Below are 26,500 nucleotides of genomic sequence, written 5' to 3' on the forward strand. Positions count from 1 at the left end.
TGTGATCTGTATTTAATTAAACACAAGTGTTCTTTACTTTTAAAAACCATGCAAACTGATTGCCTTAAAAAAGAAAAGTCACAGTGTTTCTCTAACAAGAGGACACTCTTTAAGGATCGGTCATTTGACTTAAATGTTTAATGAAAAAAATGCCACATTTACATATAATAAAGCAAATTGTGGCCAGAAAGGGTTTACATTATCTTTTTCCATTGTAAATTACGAGAAGAATTAAATGTGAATTACTGAATCTCTCTCAGATGCTTCTTTAAATAACATAGCAGTGGGGAACGTTATGACACTTCAATGTTGTTATTTTTGGTTACAAAGTTTGGAGAAGAGGCACAGAAAGCAGAAACCTGTTTAGCCTGCACATGTTGGCATCAGGTACATATGAAAAGCTGCAAAGCAATGCAGATGTGGAGGTTCAAAACATTTAACGTGGCTTTTTTCAGGAAATACATTTAGGAATTCCTGAAGCCCCTTTTTGATTTCTGGTAGAATGAGTATATTAAAAACTTGATAGGTTAAATAAAGGCCAAAGTACATCACATAGCTCCTTCAGACCAGATTTGTATTTTTCCTTCTTTTTTCCTTTTTTTGATTCAGATGCTCTTCAGAAGTGTCAGCCTAAACTCAAGTCTCTCTTAAAGAAGAAGTTCCAGTGTGTGTTTGAGGGCATCGCTAAAGCAGGAAACCCAACCCTTCTGAATCAGATCTACACAGAGCTCTACATCACAGAGGGAGGGACTGCAGAGGTCAATGATGAACATGAGGTCAGACAGATTGAAACAGCATCCAGGAAACCACACAGACCTGAAACAACAATCAGACATGAAGACATCTTTAAAGACTCACCCAAAAGACAGGACCTGATCAGAACAGTGCTGACAAAGGGAGTGGCTGGCATTGGGAAAACGGTCTTAACACAGAAATACAGCCTGGACTGGGCTGAAGACAAAGCCAACCAGGACATCCAGTTCATATTTCCATTCACTTTCAGAGAGCTGAATGTGCTGAAAGAGGAAAAGTTCAGCTTGGTGGGACTTGTTCATCACTTCTTTACTGAAACCAAAGAAGCAGGAATCTGCAGCTTTGAAGACTTCCAGGTTGTGTTCATCTTTGATGGTCTGGATGAGTGTCGAGGTCCTCTGGACTTCCACAACACTAAGAGTGTGACTGATATTACGATGCCCACCACAGTTGATGTACTTCTCACAAGCCTGATCAGGGGGACGCTTCTTCCCTATGCTCACGTCTGGATAACCACACGACCTGCAGCAGCAGACCAGATCCCCCCTGAGTATGTTCACAGGGTGACAGAGGTCAGGGGGTTCACTGACCCACAGAAGGAGGAGTACTTCAGGAACCGATTCAGAGATGAGGAGCAGGCCAGCAGGATCATCTCCCACATCAAGAAAGCTCGAAGCCTCCACATCATGTGCCACATCCCAGTCTTCTGCTGGATCACTGCTACAGTTCTGGAGGATGTGCTGGAAACCAGAGAGGGAGGACAGCTGCCCAACACCCTGACTGAGATGTACATCCACTTCCTGGTGGTTCAGGCCAAAGTGAAGAAGGTCAAGTATAATAGAGGACGTGCAACAGATCCACACTGGAGTCCAGAGAGCAGGAAGATGATGGAGTCTCTGGGAAAACTGGCTTTTGATCAGCTGCAGAAAGGAAACCTGATCTTCTATGAATCAGACCTGACAGAGTGTGGCATCGATATCAGAGCAGCCTCAGTGTACTCAGGAGTGTTCACACAGATCTTTAAAGAGGAGAGAGGACTGTACCAGGACAAGGTGTTCTGCTTCATCCATCTGAGTGTTCAGGAGTTTCTGGCTGCTCTTCATGTCCATCGGACCTTCATCAACTCTGGACTCAATCTGCTGGAAGAACAAACAACCCCCAAGAAGTCTAACACAGGAGAATCTGCAGAGACACACTTCTACCAGAGTGCTGTGAACAAGGCCTTACAGAGTCCAAATGGACACCTGGACTTGTTCCTCCGCTTCCTCCTGGGTCTTTCATTGCAGACCAATCAGAGTCTCCTACGAGGTCTGCTGACACAGACAGGAAGTAGCTCACAGACCAATCAGGAAACAGTCCAGTACATCAAGGAGAAGCTCAGTAAGAATCTGTCTGCAGAGAAAAGCATCAATCTGTTCCACTGTCTGAATGAACTGAATGATCGTTCTCTAGTGGAGGAGATCCAACAGTCCCTGAGATCAGGAAGTCTCTCCACAGGTAAACTGTCTCCTGCTCAGTGGTCAGCTCTGGTCTTCATCTTACTGTCATCAGAAGAAGATCTGGATGTGTTTGACCTGAAGAAATACTCTGCTTCAGAGAAGGCTCTTCTGAGGCTGCTGCCAGTGGTCAAAGCCTCCAACAAAGCTCTGTAAGTAAACATGAACTCATCGCTTCATTCTTAAAATCATGGGAAATAAATCAGAGGTGCTCAGTTCAAAGAACACTACCACTTTAGAAAAATTAAAAAATAGTCACTAAAATAGTCATGATACTTTAAATATTTCTCTCCAGCAGGACATGTCAGCATTTCTGAAATATTTTTGTCTTCAACTCGAATCAAAGCACAATCCAGATCCAGCCTATAAGAACATGAGCTCTGATCCTTCAGCCCCTCTGATAGGTTTATTATCCTCAAGTTGTTCACTTGTCTCCAACAACCAGGAGTCTAGCTCTGTTTTTTAAAGCAAATACTTGAGCTACCAGACTGCACCTACATCGTTTTCAGATGTTCTTATTTTAAGGTCTGGTTTGTGTCTCATCTTTATTGCAATCCCCCATGTCTCTCTGTTTTTCAAATATAAATCTGTTACCTCGGTGTGGCCAGAACAACATGGTGAACCCAAAATACAGACAAAGGTGAAGGAACTGAATATTACTAGACGTGAAGGCTTTATTTACACACAGGAACTTGACACTTGGAATTTTTTAACATGAACTGTGAACTATGGCGGAAGTCAAGCACTTGAAGCTGTGAGCATGAAGTGGGCTCTGTGGTAGGTTTCCGGAAATGGGTCTTGGTTGATGGTAATCTGAGTCACTGTAACAGAGGTAGAGCAGCATCAGAAAGATCACTGGTGGAGGTTACAGTAAGTGAACGAGGTTATCTTCAATGTCTTATTTGGGGTTTCTGTAGCTCAGGAGGTAAAGCTGGTCTGATCTGACCTACTGATCGGAAGGTTGGTGGTTCGATCCCTGGCTCCTCCAGTCTGCATGTCAAGTATCCTTGGGCAAGATACTAACCCCAACTTGCTCTCCGATGCATCCATCAGAGTATGAATGTGCGTGAATGTACTTAGAAAGCACTAAGTTCAGATAAAGTGTTTGTGAGAATGGGTGTGATTGGGTGGATGTGGCATGTTGTATAGAGCGCTGTGAGTACTCCGTGAGAGTAGAAAAACGCTATATAAGAATCAGTCCATTTACCATTTACTTGTCAGCAGTCGGAAAGCAACTTGGGGAAGGCAGGTGGTGAGGTCTGGGTGAGTACTTGTTAGCTTTGAATCCAGGCCAAGTGGTCCAGTAAGTCTAAGAGACGAAAGGCATTAATGTGGCTGTGAGTGAATCAAGAAGACCAGCATCCAGGAAAACGTGACTGAACTGCAAGGGTGAGTAGATGATCCGAGGATTAGGAGGTTAGCAGAGTTATTGGGAGTGCTGATGTTATATTCAGCCTAGTAGATTACTGTCAGGTGTGGACAATGGACAGGCTGACCAGGCTTCACCCAAAGGCAGAAACCAGAGTCTAGTGGGAAACCACCGCCGCTCACACAGACCATGACAGCAGCATGACCCCCCCCCCCCCCCCCCCCCCCCCCCCAAAGCATTCTCTTTCACTTGGCATCATTTACCTCTCCCTTCTCCAATTTCTGATGTGTCCACCTTTGCAATGATAACTGTGATCAGGGTGAACCAAAAAGGTGCCGTGGTGAACAGATACTTCAGTTTGGTGAATGCAGTTTCAGCTTTGGGGGACCAGATGCATGCTGAGACTTGAGTGGTGCAGCTACCTGACTTCACTGGCTCCCGGTCAAATTTCGCATCCATTTTAAAATAATTCTGTATACATTCAAGGCTATTCATTCTCTCTCTCCACCGTACCTCTCTGACTTATTACAGATGAAGCTCCCATCCCGCTGCCTCAGATCTTCATCTTCTCTTTCGCTCTCTGTTCCCTCTGCTCGTCTGATCACAATGGGAGGGAGGGCCTTTAGCTGCTCTGCCCCTCGACTTTGGAATTCCCTACCCCCGGACCTCAGAAATATTAGTTCATTCTCTCTTTTTAAGTCCACCCTCAAAACTCATCTGTTTAAAATTGCCTATTCTTAAATTTCTGTATGTTTTAACTTTTATCTTCTATTTTTATCATTGTGTATATTTCCAGTTTTTATCTGTTGTACAGTGTCCTTGGGTGCTTTGAAAGGCGCTATTTAAATAAAATGTATTATTATTATTATTATTATTATTATAGTTGAAAATGAACAGTCTATAAAAATTTGCTATTCCCAAAACCCATTGGAGATGCTTCTTGAATCTACAATGGGTACAAGGGGTAGGCCACTCTGTTAAAGCTTTCACATTTGCCAGATCCGTCTTCACCTGCCCCCGTGCCAAAATGTAACTGAAAAAAGTTATTGATGAGGAATGGAATTCACACTTTTTTGCTTTGACATAAGGTTTATTCTCCAGCAAACGTTGGAAAAATAGCATGGACATGAGACTGATGTTCCTCGCAGGTTTTGGGAAAAATGAGGATATCATCCAGATACACCAATACGAACCTGTCAAGGAATTCCCGGAGGACATCGTTAACTAATCTTGAAACATTGCGGGAGCATTAGTTAACCCAGGCGGCATGACCAAATACTCGTAGTCCCCCAATGGCATGTTTAAAACAGTCTTCCACTTGTCTCCCTGATTGATCTGGAAAAAGTGGTAAGCGTTGCGGATGTGGGGTTTTGTAAACCCTGTGGCGCTGTGAAATGGCCTGAAAGCAGAGCTAATGAGGTAATAGGTACTTATTCTTGATGGTAATATCACTGAGGCCCCTGAAGTAAATGCATGGCCAGAGAGAGCCATCCTTTTTCCCCACAAAAAAGAAGTTCCAACTTGAGATGACAATCGTTGGATTATGCCTGCACCGAGGGATTCCTTAATGTACTTTTCCATAGCCGCACACTCAGGTCTAAGCAGGTTATACAGCCAGCTAGAAGGCCGGGTGGAGCCAGAGAGTAGTTCTATGGTGCTGTCCTGTGGTTTGTGAGGTGGCAGTGAAAGCGCTTTACTTTTGCTAAATACTTCCTGAAGATCATGACATTTGGTGGGCACAGAGGAGAGATCTAAAACAGTCTCAGTGTTGGTTGATGGTTCCACAGGTTCCGGTGGACGGGCAGAAACAAGGCAATTTGAATGACAGAACAGACTCTAACTGATTACCCTCTGACCTGACCAGTCTAAGTGGGGGTTATGTAATTCTAGCCAAGGAAACCCGAGTATGAGTGGTTTGTGAGGTGCATGAAAAGCAAAAAAGGTAAGTGTTTTCTTGTGATTGCCAGGGGTGACAGGCTCTGTGCGCTGAGTTATGTGAGGGGACACTCGGTTATTTAATGACTTAGTGGGAATGGGCGGATTAAGGGGGCATAGAGGGATGTTTAACTGTCTCGCTAACTCAGACTCCATGAGGTTCTAATTGAACAAGAGCCTGAAAGGTCTGGTTAACTAGAACAGAGAGTTGGAGTTGCAATCTGGGTTTTTATGTTTGTGTGAGTATCCTCCACCCTTATCCCTGAACTTTCCAGTGGGCAGACCCTGGTGTGGAATCGAAAACAGACAGGTTCATCACGAGAAGCAAGCTGATCTTTCATGGTTTGATTTAATGACTGAAAAACATACAGCGGACGGTGGTTAGCACTGTTGCCGCACAGCAAGAAGGTCCTGAGCAAAAGTCTTTACAAACTCAACCAGGAAATCATCATGCGAGCAGAAAGAAAGAGGATGAGCAGATAGGTAAGCAAGAGAAACCCGCCAGCGTCCCAGGTTTCCAGAGAAGGTTCAGGTTCTAGGTACCTGAAATGGGATGTAATTCAATTCAATTCAATTTTATTTATATAGCGCCAAATCACAACAGTCACCTCAATGCGCTTTATATTGTACAGTAGATCGTACAGTAATAGATACAGAGAAAAACCCAACAATCATATGACCCCCTATGAGCAAACACTTTGGCGACAGTGGGAAGGAAAAACTCCCTTTTAACAGGAAGAAATTTTTGGTGTCAAAGTCAAAGCACAGCTCCACCCAGTCTCTGTATTTCAGCTTATTTCCTTTATACACACATTTAACAGGAACAGTTTCAGACAGCTAGTGTTTACCTGACATTACCTGCGTACCTCACAGTTTGCAGGTAATGGGCATAATAATTACTGAACAGAGACATCCTGCTGTGAACTTTGTTGCTGTGGATCTAAAATGTAAAAATACATCTGAGAAGATTTCTAATCATGATTTTATGAGCCCCCAAAGTTTGATTCTGTTCATCTGGACGTAGCGCTCTCAGCGGGAGAAACATTTTGTCACTCATCAAGATGACTTCTTCAGGCTCAGCTGACTGCAGCTTTCCCCAATCTTATAAAGAGTACATCTGCATAATGACTCAAACCTAATGGTCAAGGAACTGACCTCCCAGCCTTATTGTTCCTTCAGTGGGCTGGTTTCAGTCATTATGCAAATGTACTTTTTATAGGGTTGGAAACCAGAAGTCAGCTGAGACTGACGAAGTCACCTGGATGAGTGACGAAATGTTTCTCCCACTGAAAGCGCTACGTCCAGATGAACAGAATCAACTTTTGGGATTTACTAACCTGGATGATTGAGCATGGATCAAGACGGGTTTTTATGAGGTATACAGTTTCTTATAATTTCTAAACCAGAAGGTTGAGGAGATGGAGCTCATGATAACTGGCTACTGCCCTTCAGCGTGCTTTATGAAATCATCCAATCAAAATAAAGTTGGCCTTTAGGGAGAGCGGGGCTTTAAAGGGGAATGAGCCAAAGCAGCTTTTAGACAGAAAATGAAACGAGAGTCCAGGATGTGATACATTATTTATAACTACATTTACAGTAATCACACATATTAGAATTAATAAAGTGACCAGCAGTACTGTAGTAACTGTAATACTGCAGTACTCACAGGCCTGTGCCAGCAGACACTGAACTACTGTCACTAAATCAACCTGGTCTTCACTGGTTTCCATTTACATACATTGGAATAATTGTGTTTAATTTGAAATATTTTTCTTCTGTTACACTTAAATTCTTGAACATTTTTTTATTTAATTGTGCATTGTAGTGTACTCATTTGTACACATTTGATTACTTAGATTCAACATATAAAGAGATTTTATTTGATAATAAATATTATTGTTTTGTTGTTCTTGTTATTTTTTTCAGGCTGAGCAGCTGTAACCTGTCAGAGAAAGTCTGTAGAGATTTGTTGTCAGTGGTCAGCTCCCAGTCCTGTAGTCTGAGAGAGCTGGACTTGAGTACCGACAGCCTGAAGGCTTCAGCAGTAAAGCTTCTGTCTGCTGCAGTGGAGAGTCCACACGCCAAACTGAATATTCTGAGGTCTGACCGATTTGTATTCTTTTTTCTTTTGTTTGTTTGTTTTGTTTTTAACTGAGAAAATAAATCCAGCAATTTAAACAGTAGAGGTAAACTTGATCAATTTACTGTTGTTTCGTACCACATCTGCTCAGCATAAAACAACAAGGATTCTTAAAATATAAGATTAGTTATTGCACCCTGATTACACTTTAACATCAGTCTTTGTTCATGTTTTCATTTTCAGACTCAACGTCTGTGAACTTCTAGCGGAAAACTGTGAAGCTGTGTCCTCAATGCTCAGCTCTCAGTCCTCTACTCTGACAGAGCTGGACCTGAGTATCAAAAATGTGCAGGATTCAGGAGTGAAGATTCTGTCTGCTGGACTACAAAGTTTAAACTGTAAACTAAATACTCTGAGGTCAGATCAATTGACATTTTGTTTTTTTTAAATGAACCAATTAAACATTTTATTCAAGGCTTCCGGTTCCGGCGCTCGTGGGGATGGACACCTAGTACGAGAGCTCTCGACTGAAACTTATTAAAACTGCCCCAAGTAAATTAATACACTATCTAAGTGCACATAAAGAGGAAAAAGGGGTTTAAATGATGTCCAGAAAGAACAAAATAGCTAAGAAGTTAACGTTTGAAAACGTGGAAGATGGCAATGTGCAGCTAACAGAAGGGGCTAACATTAGCCCCTATAGGGCTAGCCGAGGCCACTCTCCCACTCCTAGCCGCGAGGATTCTGGGACAGAAGATGAGGTTGACCCAGCAAGTTTGACGCTGATACTGAAAGAACTGAGAGGCGTTGGGAAAGAGGTGAAAGAATTTCGAAAAGACACGAAAGCGCAACTGGTGGAAATAAGGGGTGAGTTGGATAAAGCCAATGCGCGGCTTAATGATGTGGAAACCAGGGTTGCAGAACACAAAGATAAGCTCCAGAACACAGACGAGATTTTGTCTGAGATACTAACAATGCAATTCAATGTTATTTATATAGCGCCAAATCACAACAAAAGTCACCTCAAGGCACTTCATAAATACAGAGAAAAACCCAACAATCACATGACCCCCTATGAACAAGCACTTTGGCGACAGTGGGAAGGAAAAACTCCCTTTTAACAGGAAGAAACCTCCGGCAGAACCAGGCTCAGGGAGGGGCGGGGCCATCTGCTGTGATTGGTTGGGGTGAGAGAAGGGAGACAGGATAAAGACATGCTGTGGAAGAGAGACAGAGGTTAATAACAGATATGATTCAATGCAGAGATGTCTGTTAACACATAGTGAGTGAGAAAGGTGACTGGAAAGGAAAAACTCAATGCATCATGGGAATCCCCGGCAGCCTACGTCTATTGCAGCATAACTAAGGGAGGATTCAGGGTCACCTGGCCCAGCCCTAACTATATGCTTTATCAAAAAGGAAAGTTTGAAGCTGATCTTCAAAGTAGAGAGGGTGTCTGTCTCCTGAACTCAAACTGGGAGCTGCTTCCACACCCAGTCCAACATAGCCAGGCTTTCTTTGCTGCTTTGACAAAACCTCAAATCCCAGTCAGAGATGATGAGCATCATCACAGTGATGATCATTTCTCTGTAACCCAGGCTTTCTGCTTCAGGATCTGTGCACGCTCACAGAACAAGGAGACCTTTAAACATCATTTCACTAAATAGATGGACTGAGCTCAGCCTACAGATGAACTGGTGCCAGAGATCATAAAGAACATCAAACAGTCAAATTCAACACTTTTAATGGAAATATGAGATTAATCTTAAAAGTAGAGATAGTGTCTGTCTCCTGAATCCAAACTGGAAGCTGGTTCCACAGAAGAGGGGCCTGAAAACTGAAGCCTCTGCCTCCCATTCTACTTTCAAATACTCTAGGAACAACAAGTAGGCCTGCAGAGCGAGAGCGGAGTGCTCTAATAGGGTGATATGGTACTACAAGGTCATTAAGATAAGATGGGGCCTGATTATTTAAGATCTTGTATGTGAGGAGCAGGATTTTGAATTCAATTCTGGATTTAACAGGAAGCCAATGAAGGGAAGCCAATACAGGAGAAATCTGCTCTCTCTTTCTAGTCCCTGTCAGTACTCTTGCTGCAGCATTTTGGATTAACTGAAGGCTTTTCAGGGAGTTTTTTGGACATCCTGATAATAACGAATTACAATAGTCCAGCCTGGAAGTAATAAATGCATGAACTAGTTTTTCAGTGTCACTCTGAGACAGGATATTTCTAACTTTAGAGATGTTGCGCAAATGGAAGAAAGCATGCAGGAAAAGTTTCAAACAAAACTAACATCACTGGAGGCTTACTCGAGGAGGGAGTCGCTCAGACTGTACAGGGTGCCGGAGGGAGAAGAATCGGGAGCTCCATCTATGGCCCACTTTGTGGAGACGCTACTCCGGGAGAATCTCGCCATCCCACCATCAACACCGTTACAAATTCAGAGAGCACACAGAGTGTTATCGTTACTCCCTCCGGACGGCTCCCAACCCAGATCGATCCTGGTAAAATTCCTGTGCTTCACGGTTAAAGAAGAAGTGCTGAGGCTCGCTTGGCAAAAGAAAGGTTTTATGTGGAATTCCAGCAAGATTAACCTCGACCACGATTACCCCCCTGAGATCATGGCTATGAGGAAGGAGTATGCAGAGGCACGAAAGGTCCTAAAAGAGAAGAATGTACGGTTTAGGACCCTCTACTCAGCGCGCCTTAAGGTTTTTTTCGAAGAAGGAGCGAAAACCTACAACACGGTGGAGGAGGCAACGGCTGACCTGGCGAGTCGGGGCCTGTCGGTAAAGGTGATTACACCACCGGCAACCCCCAGAGAAAAACTACAAAGATGCCCGCTGTGGCGGGGAGTTGGTGGTCGGCGTCTGCGTCAGATCCGAGGAGCTGCGGGATATAGAGAGAAGCTGCAAGTATACAGACGTGAAGAGAACGAATTTAATGTTATGTATTAGCTATGGACAACATGGTGAAATATGGTTACTGTCGAGCTAAAATGGGTGGGGCTTCTCGTGCTGTGAGTGACGTCGCAGTGGAAAGCCCCCTAACTCAGGGAGTAATAAGGGGTTTCCCTTCAAGTTGTGAGGGTGTCAGTGGAAGTGCTCCACTGTCAGAAGCCAGCTTAGGAGCTTTCAAGCTCCAGTTATGTTCAAATGTTTTCAGTTCATTCCTAACTTTTTTCACTTGTTACTGTTTTAAGAGGGGGTTGCCTGCTGCTATTGAGTTTATGCGCTGTGGTAACTTAATATGTCTTTATGGGAAGTGAGTCAGTGAAAGTAATCTCTTTTAATGTTAACGGGGTTCTGAACGTGATTAAGATGAATAAGATACTGTCCAAACTAAGGAAGGAGAAGGCCCAGATTGCATTACTTCAGGAGACACACATGAACCAAGTAGATCACTTGAGATTGAAAAGAAAGGGTTTTAAATATGTATTCTCCTCTTCCGTTAAGTCCAAACACAAGAGGGGTGTGGCTACACTTATCTCTGGTACACTTAACTATGAACATATCTAAGAACTCTGTGACGAGGAAGGCAGATTGGTTAGAATAACAGAATGGATAGAGGGGTCTGAAATCACAATTTTAAATGTTTATGCTCCCCCCGGGAGCGATTGGCTATTCTATAGGAATAGGTTTGATTTATTGGTGGATTCTCAGGGGATAGTTGTCTGTGGGGGGGGTTTAACTTTAGACTTGACCCTAAACTAGACTCCTCCTCCCCAACCAACCAGGTAACAGCACTTACTAGAAAAGTCAATTCCTATATGGTAGAGATGGGGATAATAGATGTATGGAGGGACCGCTACGCATCTACCAGAGATTTCACTCATTACTCTGGTTCATTTAAACACTGACATATTAACAAGAGATCTATCTGACCACAGTCCTATCTCTGTATCTTTGTGGCTAGGAAAAAACATACCACACTGTGGAAATTTAACTCGCACCTTAATGATCCTGCCATAGTTTCCAAATTAAAGGTAGACATTAAAGAATTTCTAGATGTTAATGACACAGGAGAGGTATCTCCAGCTATTCTTTGGGATACGCTCAAAGCGGTAATGAGAGGTACATTAATTTCTATCGCCTCCCACTTAAAGAGAGTTAAAGGGCAAAAATTAGCAGAACTACAGGTAAATTTAAAGTTGAAAGAACAGGAAGACATAAACACCGCAAATCCTACTGTAAAGCAGGATATCAGGAAAATACAGGATGAAATTAATGATATTTACACCTAGGAGGCCCAAAATAACTTAATTTTTTTGAGGCAAAAATACTATGAGACAGGAGGGAAATCTGCAAAATATCTGGCAAATAAATAACGCAAACAACTAGAGGAAAGTACGATATACCAAATCAAGGACCCCAAGACTAATATTCTGGAATCAAAATTAGAAGACATTCAGAAATGTTTTGAGACCTTCTTTAGGGAGCTGTACTCACAGCCCAATGCTACGGAGGAGAATTGTACTGATGCCTTTCTTAGCTCTCTAGAATTACCTTCACTCCCGTCTCTCAAAAATGAGCTTCTAACACATCCCATTTTAGTGGAAGAAATTAATGCTTTTTCCAGATTAAAACCAGGTAAGGCAGTTGGGCCGGACGGGTTCAGTTCTCAGTGGTATCGCACCCTGAGGGCAGATCTAGTCCCCACATTGCTGAAGTCATTTAACTACATCCTACAGGAGGGAGAAATCCCACCCTCCTGGAGGGAGGCAACTATTTCAATTATCCCAAAAGAGGGGAAAGATAAACGAGAATGTGGAAACTATCGACCAATCAGTGTCCTTAACTTGGATTACAAACTATTTACTTCTATTCTTGCTCGTAGACTGGAGAAGTTGGTACCTGACCTCATCAATTTAGATCAGACTGGTTTCATTCACTATAGACAAACAACTGACAACATTAGGAGAATATTACACATCTCTGCTCAAATACAAAAGAACAAAACTCAATCAATGATAGGAAGCTTGGACGCTGAGAAAGCCTTCGACTCGGTCAGATGGGTATTTCTGTATAAGGTTCTGGGGAAGTTTGGCTTTCACGACAAGTTTATTAGAGTAATCCAAGGTCTGTATGCTTGACCCTCAGCCCGTATTAAGGTGAATGGTGATCTCTCCAAGCCCTTTGCTCTGGAACGTGGCTGTAGGCAGGGTTGTGCAATCAAACCACTTCTCTTTGATTTATTCATAGAAACATTAGGCCAAGCGATTAGACAAAATCATAGCATTAGGGGTGTTGCATTGTCAGGAGTTGAACATAAAGTGGTAATGTTTGCTGATGATGTACTGGTCTGCCTGGAGGAGCCAGAGAGGTCTTTTAGTGAGTTGATGTCTACTTTAAGTGATTTGGGGAAGTTATCTGGTTATAAGGTCAATATTTCAAAAACACAGGTGATGACTTTAAATTATACAGCTTCTGCAGCTTTATGTAGGAAATTTAAAGTAAATTGGGATAATGAGAAAAATAAGTACCTGGGAATATATTTGACTGCGGACCTCTCGGGGCTCTTTCAGGCAAACTACGAGCCAATATCTGCAAGTATAAAAGCTGATCTGCACAGATGGAATCTGGTCCCCTTTATGAGTCTCAGCTCCCGGGTAACTTTAAAGCATGGATATCCTGTGGCCTTACAACATTCCTCTCTCTTACTCATAGAAATATTGTGCTCAGATTTGAGGCCTTACGGGACGATCACAACCTGACAAAATACAACTTTCATAGATACTTACAGCTGAGATCATATATTGATCATGAATGCCAACTTCAATGATGCTGAGTCGCATTTTTTCCTCATCCTGAAAAATGCCACAACCATGACCCCTACTAAATCTATTTCTAAACTATACAAAGCCCTCTCTAGTGCCAGCAAGGATAACACTTTATACACTAAGGATAAATGGGAAAGGGAATCAGGGATTAGTATTTCTGTGGGGGAGTGGGAAAATGTTTTGTACTGCCAGTGGTCCACGTCCAGTTCTATGAGCTGGAAGGAACATGGCTGGAAGAATATTATTAGGTACTTCAAGACTCCATATCAGGAGAGGTACAAAGGGGCTTATATGCAATGCTGGAGACAATGCGGCTCGACTGTTGCTAACCATTTTCATGTCTTTTGGGACTGTCCCAAGTTAAAAAACGTTCAGGTCTCCTTAAGTGCAGTCTTTAACGTTCAAATACCTTTAGATTTTAAGGTTTTATACATGGGTTTGGTCCCCTTTCTGGAATGTAGGAGTGAGATTAAGTTGGTGCAATTACTCTTGGTGGCAAGTAAAAAAACAATTACTAGAAGATGGTTAAGCCCAGCCCAGCCTACCCTAGACGACTGGTTTGGGATCATTTTAGAGATATTTAGGATGGAAAAACTTTCATATCTGTTAAGAAATCAAAAAGCCAAAATCTACCAAAGTTGGAACAATTGGATCCAATTCATCACCCCCACGAGGGCTGACTTCACTTGATCTCACTATTACTTGGTTGTTTTTTGTTTGATTTTTTTTACATTTACTTCTATTACTATTGCTTGTTTATTTACTTATTTGTTCACAATGATTGCAGCATGGGCACCCCTCCCAGTTTGTGTTTATAGTTCCATGTAATGTGTTCTATATATCTCCTTTGGGAGAGCATGCGAGCAACTGTCCTAGTAATAGCTAGTGGAGGTTAATATGCACCCGCTGATCACTTTGTTTATCATTTGCTCTCCTGGACTTAATCTAAAACCTGGAAGGACTTTGTTCCCATGTTATTCATATACTGCTATGCAGATGGTTTTTTCTTGTCCAATCCAAATAAAGATATAATTAAAAAAAAACATTTTATTCAAGTTCATCCATATGATGTTGTATCTTAGTATGTTAAGGTTTCATCAAAAATAAAAAGATGGCATGTAATATAATAACAAACTTTACATAAGTATTATAGATTATCTTTTGTTTTTCAGACTGGGTGGCTGTAACCTGTCAGAGAGAAGCTGTGAAGCTCTGTGCTCAGTCCTCAGCTCCCAGTCCTCCAGTCTGAGAGAGCTGGACCTGAGTAACTCTGACCTGCAGGATTCAGGAGTGAAGCTTCTGTCTGCTGGACTAAAGAGTTCACAGTGTGCAGTGGAAACTCTCAGGTCAGGATTCAAACGTTAACACATATGATCATTTAAAATGTGAATTATATTATTGATTGACTTATCTATAGAGCTTTTAGCTAAACTTATATTTATATTTGAGTGGATTATTAGACTGAATTACTGTGTAAAATTTGTCACAGTCATACGATTTTGTTTATTTATTTATTTTTAATTCATGTACTGGCCATTTTACATAAATTTGGCTAATCTTCTACAATATATACATTTGATTTCGTTAGGAACAAAATGTTCAAATTACATATTTTGCTGGATATTGGGTATTAATGAAATTATTATGTCTTTAATGACACCACATTTCCATTTGTTGGAGGTTACTGGTGGTATTGCTTCAGTGTTTGAGTTTTCCTTGCAAAGAAACATCTGGAATTTAACAATACATATTTTAAAGCTGTTTTCTCCAAAGGGATTTGTATTAGTGATGGTAAATTTGATTCTTTTTACCGAATCGAGTTTAAATGAGTCACTCACCAAAATGAATCGGGTTTTTTAAGTCATTTGAGTCTCTGAGTCAGTTGCCCAGAGAGTGCCAAAAATGTACTTTTTCTCTCAAACTTAATTTGTTTTTATTTTCATGTAAATCCTACTGCTACGATGAGTGACTGAAAAATAAAAACAACTATTTTATAGAGCAAAAAAGAATAAGATTTCTAAATTGGACATTTATTTTTGTTTATGTTATTAGTATTTCCTCAAATGTGTTAAATATATATTTTCTCATCTAAATAATTTAGTCAAATAGTGATTTTCAGATTATTTTACTTACATTACTGCAGCAGATTGCGAGTCAGACACTGTTTTTTTTTAATAGTGGTGGAAATGAGTTCATATATTTTCCTTTAGTCTGCTTATCATCTTTGCACAAAAACAAAGTGTAGACTGAATGTTATATTGCATCAGTCAGACTATCAGGCTTCATCTCAGATGAAGGAGTGACTCTTCCGTGGTAACAAACTGTGAGTTTCAGCAGCTGAGAGGCAGGAGGGAAGGGTGAGTGAGTGGTCTTGATGCATTCTCAGTCTAGACTAGACTAGAAAGAGGGGCGCTGCTCTTGTGGCGACCAGCAGGTTGTCTCTCTCTGTCAGTGTCAGTGTTTTAACTTATTTTATTTCATTCTTTTATTCCTTTATATATATATTTTTTTGCCTGAGGAAATTCTATAGCATCGGCTTGTGTTTTGTGGAACTTCTTTTAACGAAGATGGGTTTTTTATTTCGCATGATTTTATTGGCAATCCTGACGGTCGTTTGGAGTCATTCCTTTACCATCAATAATCCTGGCTAATGTGCAGTCTCTGAGGAGTCAATTGGATGAACTGCATTTGAATGTTGCACACTTACGTGACTACAGGGATACATGTCTAATGGCATTCACAGAGACTTGGCTCAAGGACTCTGACCCTGATTGTTCTCTGGAACTAAATGGCTTCGGGTTTCCCATACGTTTGGATCGAGACCCCGGAGCTACCCAGAAATCTCAAGGAGGAGTGTGTTTGTATATAAATCAGAAATGGTGTAAAAATGTGACCGTTCGTAGACAAGTGTGTCTGCCTGACATTGAGCTCCTCTCTGTGTCTTTGAGGCCGTTTTATCTGCCGAGGGAATTCCCACAGATCAACGTCACCATTGTTTACATCCACCCTAAAGCGAATCCTAAGAATGCAACTGACACCATCTCCATTTTTTTCCTAATAACAAACCATGGTCTTCAAAAGGTCTTATGAGGCTGATTCATGAAAGGAAAAAAGCTTTTATTGAAGGGAATATCTTGAAAGTTAGAGAAATTAGGAAGGAGATCAGATCAGAAATTAAAAAAGCCAAAGTAAAATACAAGGATAAGGTAGAGGCGGAGATGGGTAGCAATAACTTAAGGGTGGCCTGGGCAGGCATGAAACACATGACTGGTCACTGTTACAGTGACTGTAATAAGATAAGTCTTCCTGGTTTTAGTTCAGACTCTCAGTTAGCAAGTAGAGAAGCTTATAGACCCTCTACAATTTGCATACAGGCCTCGTAGACGTGTTGATGATGCAGTGGTCACTCTGTTGAACTTCCTTTATCGCCATCTTGATGGCGCCAAAGCTCATGCTCAGCTCTTATTTATTGATTTTTCTTCAGCTTTTAATACTATCCAGCCACATCTTTTAGCTAATAAACTTCTTAACCAGTTTACACTTGATCTTAATCTCGTTGGTTGGGTTTTAGACTTTTTAACTGACAGATCTCAGTGTGTGAGAGTGAACGGCTGTTTTTCCAAACAGCTGAACTCTTCCACTGGCTCACCGCAAGGTTGTTGTCTCTCTCCTCTACTGTATATTTTGTACACTAATGACTGTCGCAGTACACAGGCCAACAGGCATTTCATTAAATACGCAGATGACACAGTCATTGTAAGCCTCCTTCATGGTGAAGAGGATTCCCATGGGCCTGTTGTGGATGAGTTTGTTTCGTGGTGTGATCAGTCCTTCTTAATGATCAGCACCTTGAAAACCAAGGACATGGTTATTGAGTTCAGGGAGACATCCCCTCATCCTGCGCTAACAGTGGTAAATGTGCAGCCATTGAACTGGTGGACAGTTATAAGTATTTGGGGGTTGTTCTTGATAAAGCTCTGTGCTTTGAGTCACATCTTGCTGCTACAGTGAAAAAGGTTCAACAAAGACTTTTTAAGGAGGTTGAGAGGTTTCAATGTTTCATCTGCAATGATGACTCGTTTTTTATAAAAGTTTTATTGAATCTGTTTTAACTTTCTGTATCATTGCTTGGTACGGTAATATGTCTCTGAATAATAAGACCAGACTTAACAACCTGGTTAAAGTGGCTGGTAAGATTTCAGGGAGGTCTCAGGTCCAGCTTGTGGACTTTTATAACAGGCAGGTGCTGAGGAAGGCGACCTCTGTCATGTTGTGTTCAGATCATCCTCTCTTTAATGATTTTCAACTGCTTCCATCAGGTCGTCGTTATAAAGTGCCTGCAGTGAAGACAAAGAGACATAGATTGTCTTTTGTACCTACTGCTATTATCATAGTTAATAACACTGAACCATATGTGTTGTTGCCATTGCACATTGTACTTTTTTGATGAAAAATCTAGGTTGTTTTCTCAGGCTTATATTATATTATATTATTTTGGAGTGTGTATGTGATGTGTTGGTTGCCTGTTTGTTTGTTTGTACGGACATCTACAACTATATGTAAAAATACAAAACAAAACAATTTTCAATTTGTTCTAGTTTATTGCACTTTTTGCTGTATATGTATATATGTATATGTAGTTACTATGGACTGAATGCATACATATTATTAAAATTTGGGCTATAACGGTTGTATTGATGTATAGCAACTTGAACTGCTCCCCAAAATGGCACTACAGCAGTGGTTCCCAAACTTTTTTTGCTGGGCCCCCCTTTGTTTTACACGAAAAACGTTCGCCTCCCCCCCGGCGCGTGAACAGCACGCACACGCACTAACACATCCTCCAACCACACACGCCCATATTTTGCTCCATTGCGGTTTATTTCACACCTCTAACATTTAGTAAACAATTAAGCAAATACAAGTAATCTGCAATAAATTACAGGTAGTAAGAAAATAAACTACTAAATCTTTTACGCTACGTCCGCACCTACACTGGTATTTTTGAAAACGCAGCTGTTTCATCCAAACAGTGTTTCAAATCACCAAAAACTGAGATTTTTTTAAAACTCCTTTTTTGCGGACGAGGAATACAGAGTTCATCTGGCAACGTCAAAGGTTGCGCCTTTTTTCACGTCACGTTATTGTTTATGTGAGATGAATTGCAGAATGGCAGACAGAGACAAAATACTGTTACTCTGAGTATCTGCAGGTTTCACACGCAGTTACTGTCCCTCCATTTACAAAGGCGTCACGGGTAGTTGTTTTTTCTTCTTCTGTAATACTAATCAACATTGCTGTCATTTTCAAAAAATGCCTCTCTGTGCAAAATGGGTTCAAAAACATAAACAGCTGTGGGATCCTGTTTGTCTGTGATTTGAATCGAGGGAACAAATCGTGGCAGGATCAGCCTGATGTTATTTGTATCCCGCTGTAACTTTACTCTATAAAGAGCAAACATCTCCAAAATGTCAGGAGTAGTTAGTCACTACAACAAGTGTTTGTGAACTAAAAATTAAGAATGTGGGATCCTGTTTGTCCATGATTGGAAGAGCCCAGCGCTGCTCCCGACGCAGGGACCTACCTCAGCACCTGTGCAGGTGAAGCCAAAGGGCAGATTTGCTTCACCATGTTTTCTAGTCTTTGGCTTAGAATGAAGTTGGTTTGGAAACATATTCAGCGATGCTTCATCTCCTGCTTTGCGTTTCTGTGGGCGCCGTGCTAGCAGTGTTCAAGCGTTTTGTTCCCCTCCCTTTTCATACCGCGCCCCCCCCTGCCATGGCTCTGCGCCCCCCCTAGGGGGCGGGCACCACAGTTTGGGAAGGTCTGCACTACAGCATGTAAAAATCTAAAGATAAGCTCTGGCAGACTTGGTTCTATGGTAGGTCTTAAAGGGTTTAACATCAAAGATTCAGTGGAGAGCTACTGTAACAGCTGAACAGAAAAACTCTTCCTCCCCTGGTGTGCTACTCTTCACAACCCGCAGGACTTTCACCCTCAAGAGATGGAAAAGGGGAACGAGGGCCGACGTCCAGGTGAAACTGAGAAGCTACCAGAGGCTAGCTTCTTGGCTGTGGGGAGAATCCTGGTGCCTGCGTCCACTTCCTCTCCTGACATTTAGTTAATATGTTACGCCGGTGACTGGGACCTGGGCTCTGTGGCTCAGAAGCAGTTTTTCTCACGGTGTGTCCGTCAAACGTTCACTGTTTTTATTGATAACAGCTATGTCTGCTCATCGATCATTGCTTCCCCCAGCTCTGGAGTCGCTGCCCTGCCCAGCAGGTCCACAGGTCTGCATTGTCTTTATTTCAAGTGCCGCTGCAGTCAGCTGTTGATTTTGCAGATCGACCGTCATCAACTCGGTTGGCCCCGCTTAACATTCGCTCCATAACAAACAAATCATTTATTCTAAGCGATCTCTTTATTAAAGAGTCTCTAGATTTCATGTGTCTGACTGAGACGTGGCAGCAAAATAAGAATTATGTCCAATGTTCCCTCTAATGTTTCATGTGTCTGAGCGAACACACAAACTCCCTGAGCGGTCCCTTGGATCACTGGATCACGTTGTCATTAACGTGGCTTCACTCTACATCAACCAAAACACCGGTGTCGGCACATGAGGACGCTGTCATAGCCCGTCAGCGACGTTGATTAGCTGCGTATATACGAATGTGAATCATTGGCTGGACTATGGGATAAGGCGGCATCGTTCTAAATACTGGAGCAGCCAGTCACTGACTAACACTGCAAAGCAGAATTGTTAACGTATTTATTTTAATTTCAATTCAGGTTAGTATTTAGTATTTAGTATTTATTTATTTATTGTCATTGTCAAGAACAATGAAATTGCGTTTGGGGCTTCCATACAACCCAAAAAAAAAAAGAAGAAAATAATAAATACCCCTTAAAACCCAAGTGTACATATTTAACCCAGTGTGACTCCAATGCAATAAGACAATCCTTAGCAACAACATGAGAACATGACAAGTAATGTTCGTAGAAAATCAGACAAAGACCTGAGAAACATGACAAAGTACAACAATGCAACCCATTCAATATTATTGTACTGTGAGATATGATATCAGATATGATAGTTATCTATTTAAGAAGGAGGGGGGGGCAGGAGGGGGAAGAGAATAAAGATATGATGCACCAATGCAGACCAGTTCATTGCTATTAAGAAGTTGGATATGGTTATTGTCCGTGAGAGGGGGGCAGAGAGTTCAGGAGCCTCACAGCCTGTTAGATATCTTTTTGTGCGCAATGCAGATACTCTGTGTGCAGAGAGCGTGTCAGCGGATTGCGCCCGTGCGCAGCTTAGAGGGAACATTGATTATGTCCACTTGAATGAAATCTGCCCGGCTGGCTGCTCCGTCATCTGAACTCCGCGTCTTTTAGGACGTGGTGGAGGACTCGCTGTTGTTTACCAGGACAGATTCACATGCAGTCTGATGACCTCGGACTCCTTTTCTGCATTTGAGTCACAGATGATGGTCAGTTCTCTAAAAACCAGTTATTGTATTTTATTCTACCTGATGGGGTCTTTCTAACTGAATTTAATGACCTTCTGACATCCATCATTTCATTGGAGAAGGTTGGGAGATTTGAGCCGTCATATTGATGAAGCATCCTGTAACACTGCTGCTGAGCTCATCACTGTCACTGAGTCTTTTAACTTTAGGCAGCATGTTTCTGGCCCCACACATACAAAGGGTCACACACTGGATCTTGTTTTCTCCCTGGGTTTAAATATACATGATGTATGTGTGGAGGATGTCCATGTGAGTGACCATAGCTGCATATTTTTTAACTTGTTATTTTACTTGGATCCTTCATCTCCTAAACTGATGATCCAAAGGCAGATTATAAACCAAGATGCTGCTGGAAGGTTCTCTGCCATGTTTGACCCTCGCATGGCTCGTAGTGACCTCGACTCACGTATTTTATCCTTTAATGATCAATGCAAGTTGTTGGAAAGCCCACTGATAACATGTTTACATGGCTAAAATGTTATGGCTCATTCATTGATAGTATTTTCGCCATAGAAATTGTTATGTCCTATATTGTTGAACCCACCATGTCTATGCTGATGCTCTTTGAACGCACCACATACGTACTCGAGGCCATGCAGTGGCTGCTAGTCTGTGTTCTCAGTATTTTTATGTGTCAGTTCCAGTTTTAGAGCTCTAAAGTGCAGCTATCGTGTTAGGAATATGTTAGGAATAGACAGGAACACTGAGCACACTGAGGTCAAATCTTTATTTAGGGCGACCGTGGCTCAGGGGGTTGGGAATCGCATCTGTAACCGGAAGGTCACCGGTTCGATCCCTGGGCTCTCTGTCCTGGTCGTTGTGTCCTTGGGCTTTACCCTACTTGCCTACTGGTGTTGGCCAGAGGGGCCGATGGCGCGATATGGCAGCCTCGCTTCTGTCAGTCTGCCCCAGGGCAGCTGTGGCTACAACCGTAGCTGCCTCCACCAGTGTATGAATGTGAGAGTGACTGAATAGTGGCATTGTAAAGCGCTTTGGGTGCCTTGAAAAGCGCTATATAAATCCAATCCATTATTATTATTATTATTTTACCACTCGCTGCATTCTTGATGTTCATGTTCTTCTCTTTCCCCTCACCCTGCAACCAGTCATGGTAGATGCTCCTCCTGGAGCCTGTTTTCACTGGGAGGATCTTTGTGTCAAAGGGAGTTCTTCTTCCCACCATCACCAAGTGCTGCTCACAGTGGAGGCGGTTACCTTACACTGTTAAACAGCTTCAGATGACTGTTGTTGTCTGTTGGGTATTGTCACTTATAAATAAAGTTACATTGAATGGATGTATGGATGGATAGATGTTATTGTGACAAAGAGAAAACGATTGTTGACAGATTGATTGTTGTTTTGTGTGTCTGCAGTCTGTCAGGCTGTCTGATCACAGAGGAAGGCTGTACTTCTCTGGCCTCAGCTCTGAGCTCCAACCCCTCCCATCTGAGACAGCTGGACCTGAGCTACAATCATCCAGGTCCCTCAGGAATGAAGCTGCTGTCGGCTGGACTGAAGGATCCAGGCTGGAGACTGGACACTCTCAGGTATGGAGAGAATGTCTGATAGAGGAGGAAGAGCTGGAAACATTTCCTGTGTCCTTCACTCACTTCCTGTTTGTTTCCTGCAGATGAGACATGAACAATCACACATGCAGGAATATTTTCAGGGACAGACACACTAGTCTAGCTGGATAGTTCATGGATATTTATGTAGGGGTCTCCAAGGAGTCTGGTTGCAGGAACATTTAGGTCACAGGTGTACCTGAGATAGATACCAGTGTACCTAATAAAGTGTCAGCCATGTGTATGTTTCCCATGCTGTATGTCCACAGTGACAGAAGGATGAAACAAGGCTGTGAATCATTTCAGTCTGTGTTTGTGACAAAGAGGCAGACAGGAGCAGCTAACATTTGGAAATGGAAGCTTAAATAATGACAAACTCTACATTCACAGCTGAATTAACAATAAATTTGTTCTCAAGTGCACATTTAGCAGCTAATGCTATTACTGTTTTCCCTTGCTTTCTACAACTTGAGCAGCTATTGCTAAGTAGGCCACTTTGCTCTGCTAAGGATTTATGTGACCATGATGAAAACTCTGATAAGCTAATGCTGCTAAGCTAATACTGTTTATGGGCCCTGTTAGAATCAATATTTCATTCTCATTCTGTTGTTTGAGAACAATATTAACGTTTCACATCATTATAACACAAGAGAAAAGGGTATTAGCGTTAGCTACTAATGCTTATTCACCTCAAATTAGCTTTAGCTGCTAATGGTAGCCTACTTAGCAATAACTGCTCACTAATATAATGCTAATTCACATCAAATTAGCATTAGCTGCTCAAGTTGTTATAAGGAAAGAGAAAACGGTATTAGCATTAGCTGCTAATAATTGTTCACCCCTAATTAGAGTTAGCCCCTAATGGCAGCCTACTTAGCATTAACTCCTGACGTCGTTGTAATGCAGGGGAAAAGAGTTACCATTATCGGATAATGCTAATTCACATCAAATTAACATTAGTTAACAACGGTAGACTTCATATCATTAGCTGCTGTCATTCTTACAAAGCAAACAGTATGAGCATTAGCTGTTAATGCTTTCTCATCTAACATTAGAATTGGCCACTAATGGCGTATTGTTAAAAAGTAAAAAAACACATTGTTAGCATAAGCGGATGATGCTAATTCACCTAAATTAGCATTAGCTAATGATGGCTACATACCTAGCATTAGCTACTGATATTGATATAAATCAAGAAAATATGGTATTAGCATTAGCTTTTAATGCTTTTTCATCTAAAATTAGAATTAGCCACTAATGGCGTGCTATTTAGCATTACCTCTTCACATCGCAGGGGAAAAGTTAAAATTAAATTTAAAAAAATGTTCAGATTAGCTACTCATATTGTTAAAAAGTAAGAAAAAACATTGTTAGCATAAGCGGATAATGCTAATTCACCTCAAATTAGTATTAGCTAATAACGGCAACCTACTTAGCATTAGCTGGTCATATTGTTATAATGCAAGAAAATATGGTATTAGCATTAGCTGCCAATTCCTAAATACCTAAAATTAGCATTACCTGTAATGGAAGTCTACTTAGCATTAACTCCTCACTAATGTAATGCTAATTCACATCAAATTAGCTTTAGCTTTAGTATTAGCTGCTAGCACCAGCCTACCCAGCACTAGCTGCTCACATTGTTAAAAGGGAAGAGAAAACGATATTAGCATTAGCTGGTAATAATTATTCACCCCTAATTAGAATTAGCTGCTAATGGCAGCATACTTAGCATTAACTCCTCACATCGTTATAATGCAAATGAGGCTAACTTACATTAAATTAGACTGCTGTTATTAGCTAATGCTATTTAGCAGTAGCTGCTCACATTGTTATAAAGCAAAGGAAAACGATATGAGCATTAGGTTCTAATGCGTATTTGCCTTTAATTAGACGTAGGTGCTAATGGCGACCTACTCAGCATTAGCAGCTCAGATGTTGTATTGCTAGGGAAAAGAGTGTTAGCATTAGCCGTTCACATTGTTATAAAGTTAAGGGAAATAGTGTTAGCATTAGCTACTCACATTGTTAAAAAGTAAGTGTTAGCATTAGTGCATAATGCTAATTCACATCCAATTAGCATTAGTTAATAACGGCAGCCTATTTAGCATTAGCAGATAATGTTGAATTTGGCCCACTGGAAAAGTTAAGAACTCAAGATTTAGGAGTGTTTCTCGATAGCTCTTTCTCATTTGAGAAACAAATGAATTCTGTTATTAAAACCAGCTGTAAGGTTTATATTGTTGATTGTCATTTATGCTTAGAAATATTTACTCATACATGCTTAGAGTTGTATAATCGATTGCATGATGATAGAGGTTTGATCCTGAGTAGTCTGTAAAGACTCTGTGTGCCTTCCAGAGTGCTCTGGCATGCACACACCACTTGGGGCCATGAGAGAGGTCGTACCCTCTCTTACTGATTTATGGTGTAGGACAGGGGTCTCAAACTCAATTTAGCTGGGGGCCGCTGCAGGCAGAGTCTGGGTGAGGCTGGGCCGGATTAGGTTTTCCACAAGAAAGGCATGGTTAAAAAATTCCAATCTTCTCAAATCTCTTTATTTTTATTTTTTAACACAAAATATGAAAAATAAATAAACAAATTAAGAATTAATAAGAAAATAAATCAATCTGTAATACATAAATAAAATAATAATAAGATATTTTTAGTCAGTGAACTTGTGTGTTTCTTTCAGTCTTCTATATCTGCTGTATTTAGATTGAAATGTCTGTATTAACAGTTCTATAACCTTCTTCTGAACATGAATGGAACACTGTAGAAAATGAACTGTTCTTCTGAACATGGCTTCTCTTGCCTACTCCTTGCTGCTAGAGACCTGGCAGCGTTTCCTCTCGCATAGCCGAACCAGATTTGGCCTGAGGGAGGAAGCAGTTGCGACCCTCAGTATGTCTTGAAGATGATCATCCGTAAGTCTGGACCTGTACTTGGACTTATTGAAGTTCAAAGTGGAGAAGAGCTTTTGGCACAAGTATGTGCTACCAAAAAGGCACATGGTCCGCTTGAACATTCGGGAAAGCCGAGGGAAACTAGGGCTCAATTCTCTCAAAAATTGTCCAAGCTTGTCTGCTTTTCCACTCACCTCCCTGAACTTTGCTTTGAGTTCAGAGTTGCACTGCAGCTCAATGAGCTCCATTTGAAGCACAGAAGGGGCATCTTGCACATCAAAGGAGAAGGGGTCTGCAAAAATGTGAAAGGTGGCTCTGTGTGTCTTGAAGTCAGCAAACCTGTGATCAAATTCCTCCTGTAGCCTCAAAATGACATCAATATACTCGTCAGCACTGAATGGTGTGCCTGCATCCACGAGTGCCTTGCATGCTGGGAAATGGCAAAGGTTTGTCTGAGAGAGCTGAGCTTTCCAGAGCGCCAGTTTTGTGGAGAATGCTCTCACGTTGTCATAGGCAGCACTGACAAGTTGCCCCTGGCCTTGTAACGTCTTGTTCAGTACATTAAGCTCATGTGTCATATCAACAAGAAAAGCTGAGTCCATGAGCCATTTGGGATGAGTTAGCACAGGAACACTAACTCCATCCTTCTCCATGAAGGCTTCACTTCTGCTCTCAACTCAAAAAGTCTCTTTAATACATTTCCCCTGCTGAGCCAACGTACCTCAGTGAAGTCGAGCACATCCCCATATTCTGACTCCATTTCCTCTAAAAAAGCACAGAACCTTCGGTGCTTTAAGCCCCTGGATCTGATTTGGTTGATGCATTTCACAACAATAGACATCACATTGTCAAACTTCAGGCATTTGCTGCAAAGGACCTGCTGATGGATGATGCAGTGCAGAGCAATGGCCTCCTCCACGCCTTCCTCTTCCAGTTTGTTTTGTGCCACCAGTCCATGTTTCCTCCCTGTCATTGATGGCGCTCCATCTGTTGTTCTTCCAACAAACCTCTTCCATGGCAAACCAACATTCTCAATGGCATCACACAGCTTGTAAATATCTGCTGAGCGGTGGTCTGGCCATGC

General features: G+C 41.7%; 1 protein-coding gene across 1 annotated transcript in view; it reads left to right on the forward strand.

Moving 5' to 3' along the window:
* The window catches only part of LOC146640681 (protein NLRC3-like), a 48,854-nt gene that overhangs the window by 17,743 nt on the left and 4,611 nt on the right, over positions 1 to 26,500 (forward strand). Inside the window, exons 4-8 of the mRNA XM_085399931.1 lie at positions 610 to 2,401; positions 7,480 to 7,653; positions 7,877 to 8,050; positions 14,586 to 14,759; positions 22,319 to 22,492. Of these exons, the coding sequence (XP_085256057.1) occupies positions 610 to 2,401; positions 7,480 to 7,653; positions 7,877 to 8,050; positions 14,586 to 14,759; positions 22,319 to 22,492 (2,488 nt within the window). The remainder of the gene's footprint in view (positions 1 to 609; positions 2,402 to 7,479; positions 7,654 to 7,876; positions 8,051 to 14,585; positions 14,760 to 22,318; positions 22,493 to 26,500) is intronic.

This window comes from Rhamphochromis longiceps, unplaced genomic scaffold (genome assembly GCF_057381845.1).
Source record: "Rhamphochromis longiceps isolate RC_006_pf unplaced genomic scaffold, R_longiceps_female_GT1.1 unmapped_scaffold_4, whole genome shotgun sequence".
Taxonomy (NCBI): Eukaryota; Metazoa; Chordata; class Actinopteri; order Cichliformes; family Cichlidae; genus Rhamphochromis; species Rhamphochromis longiceps.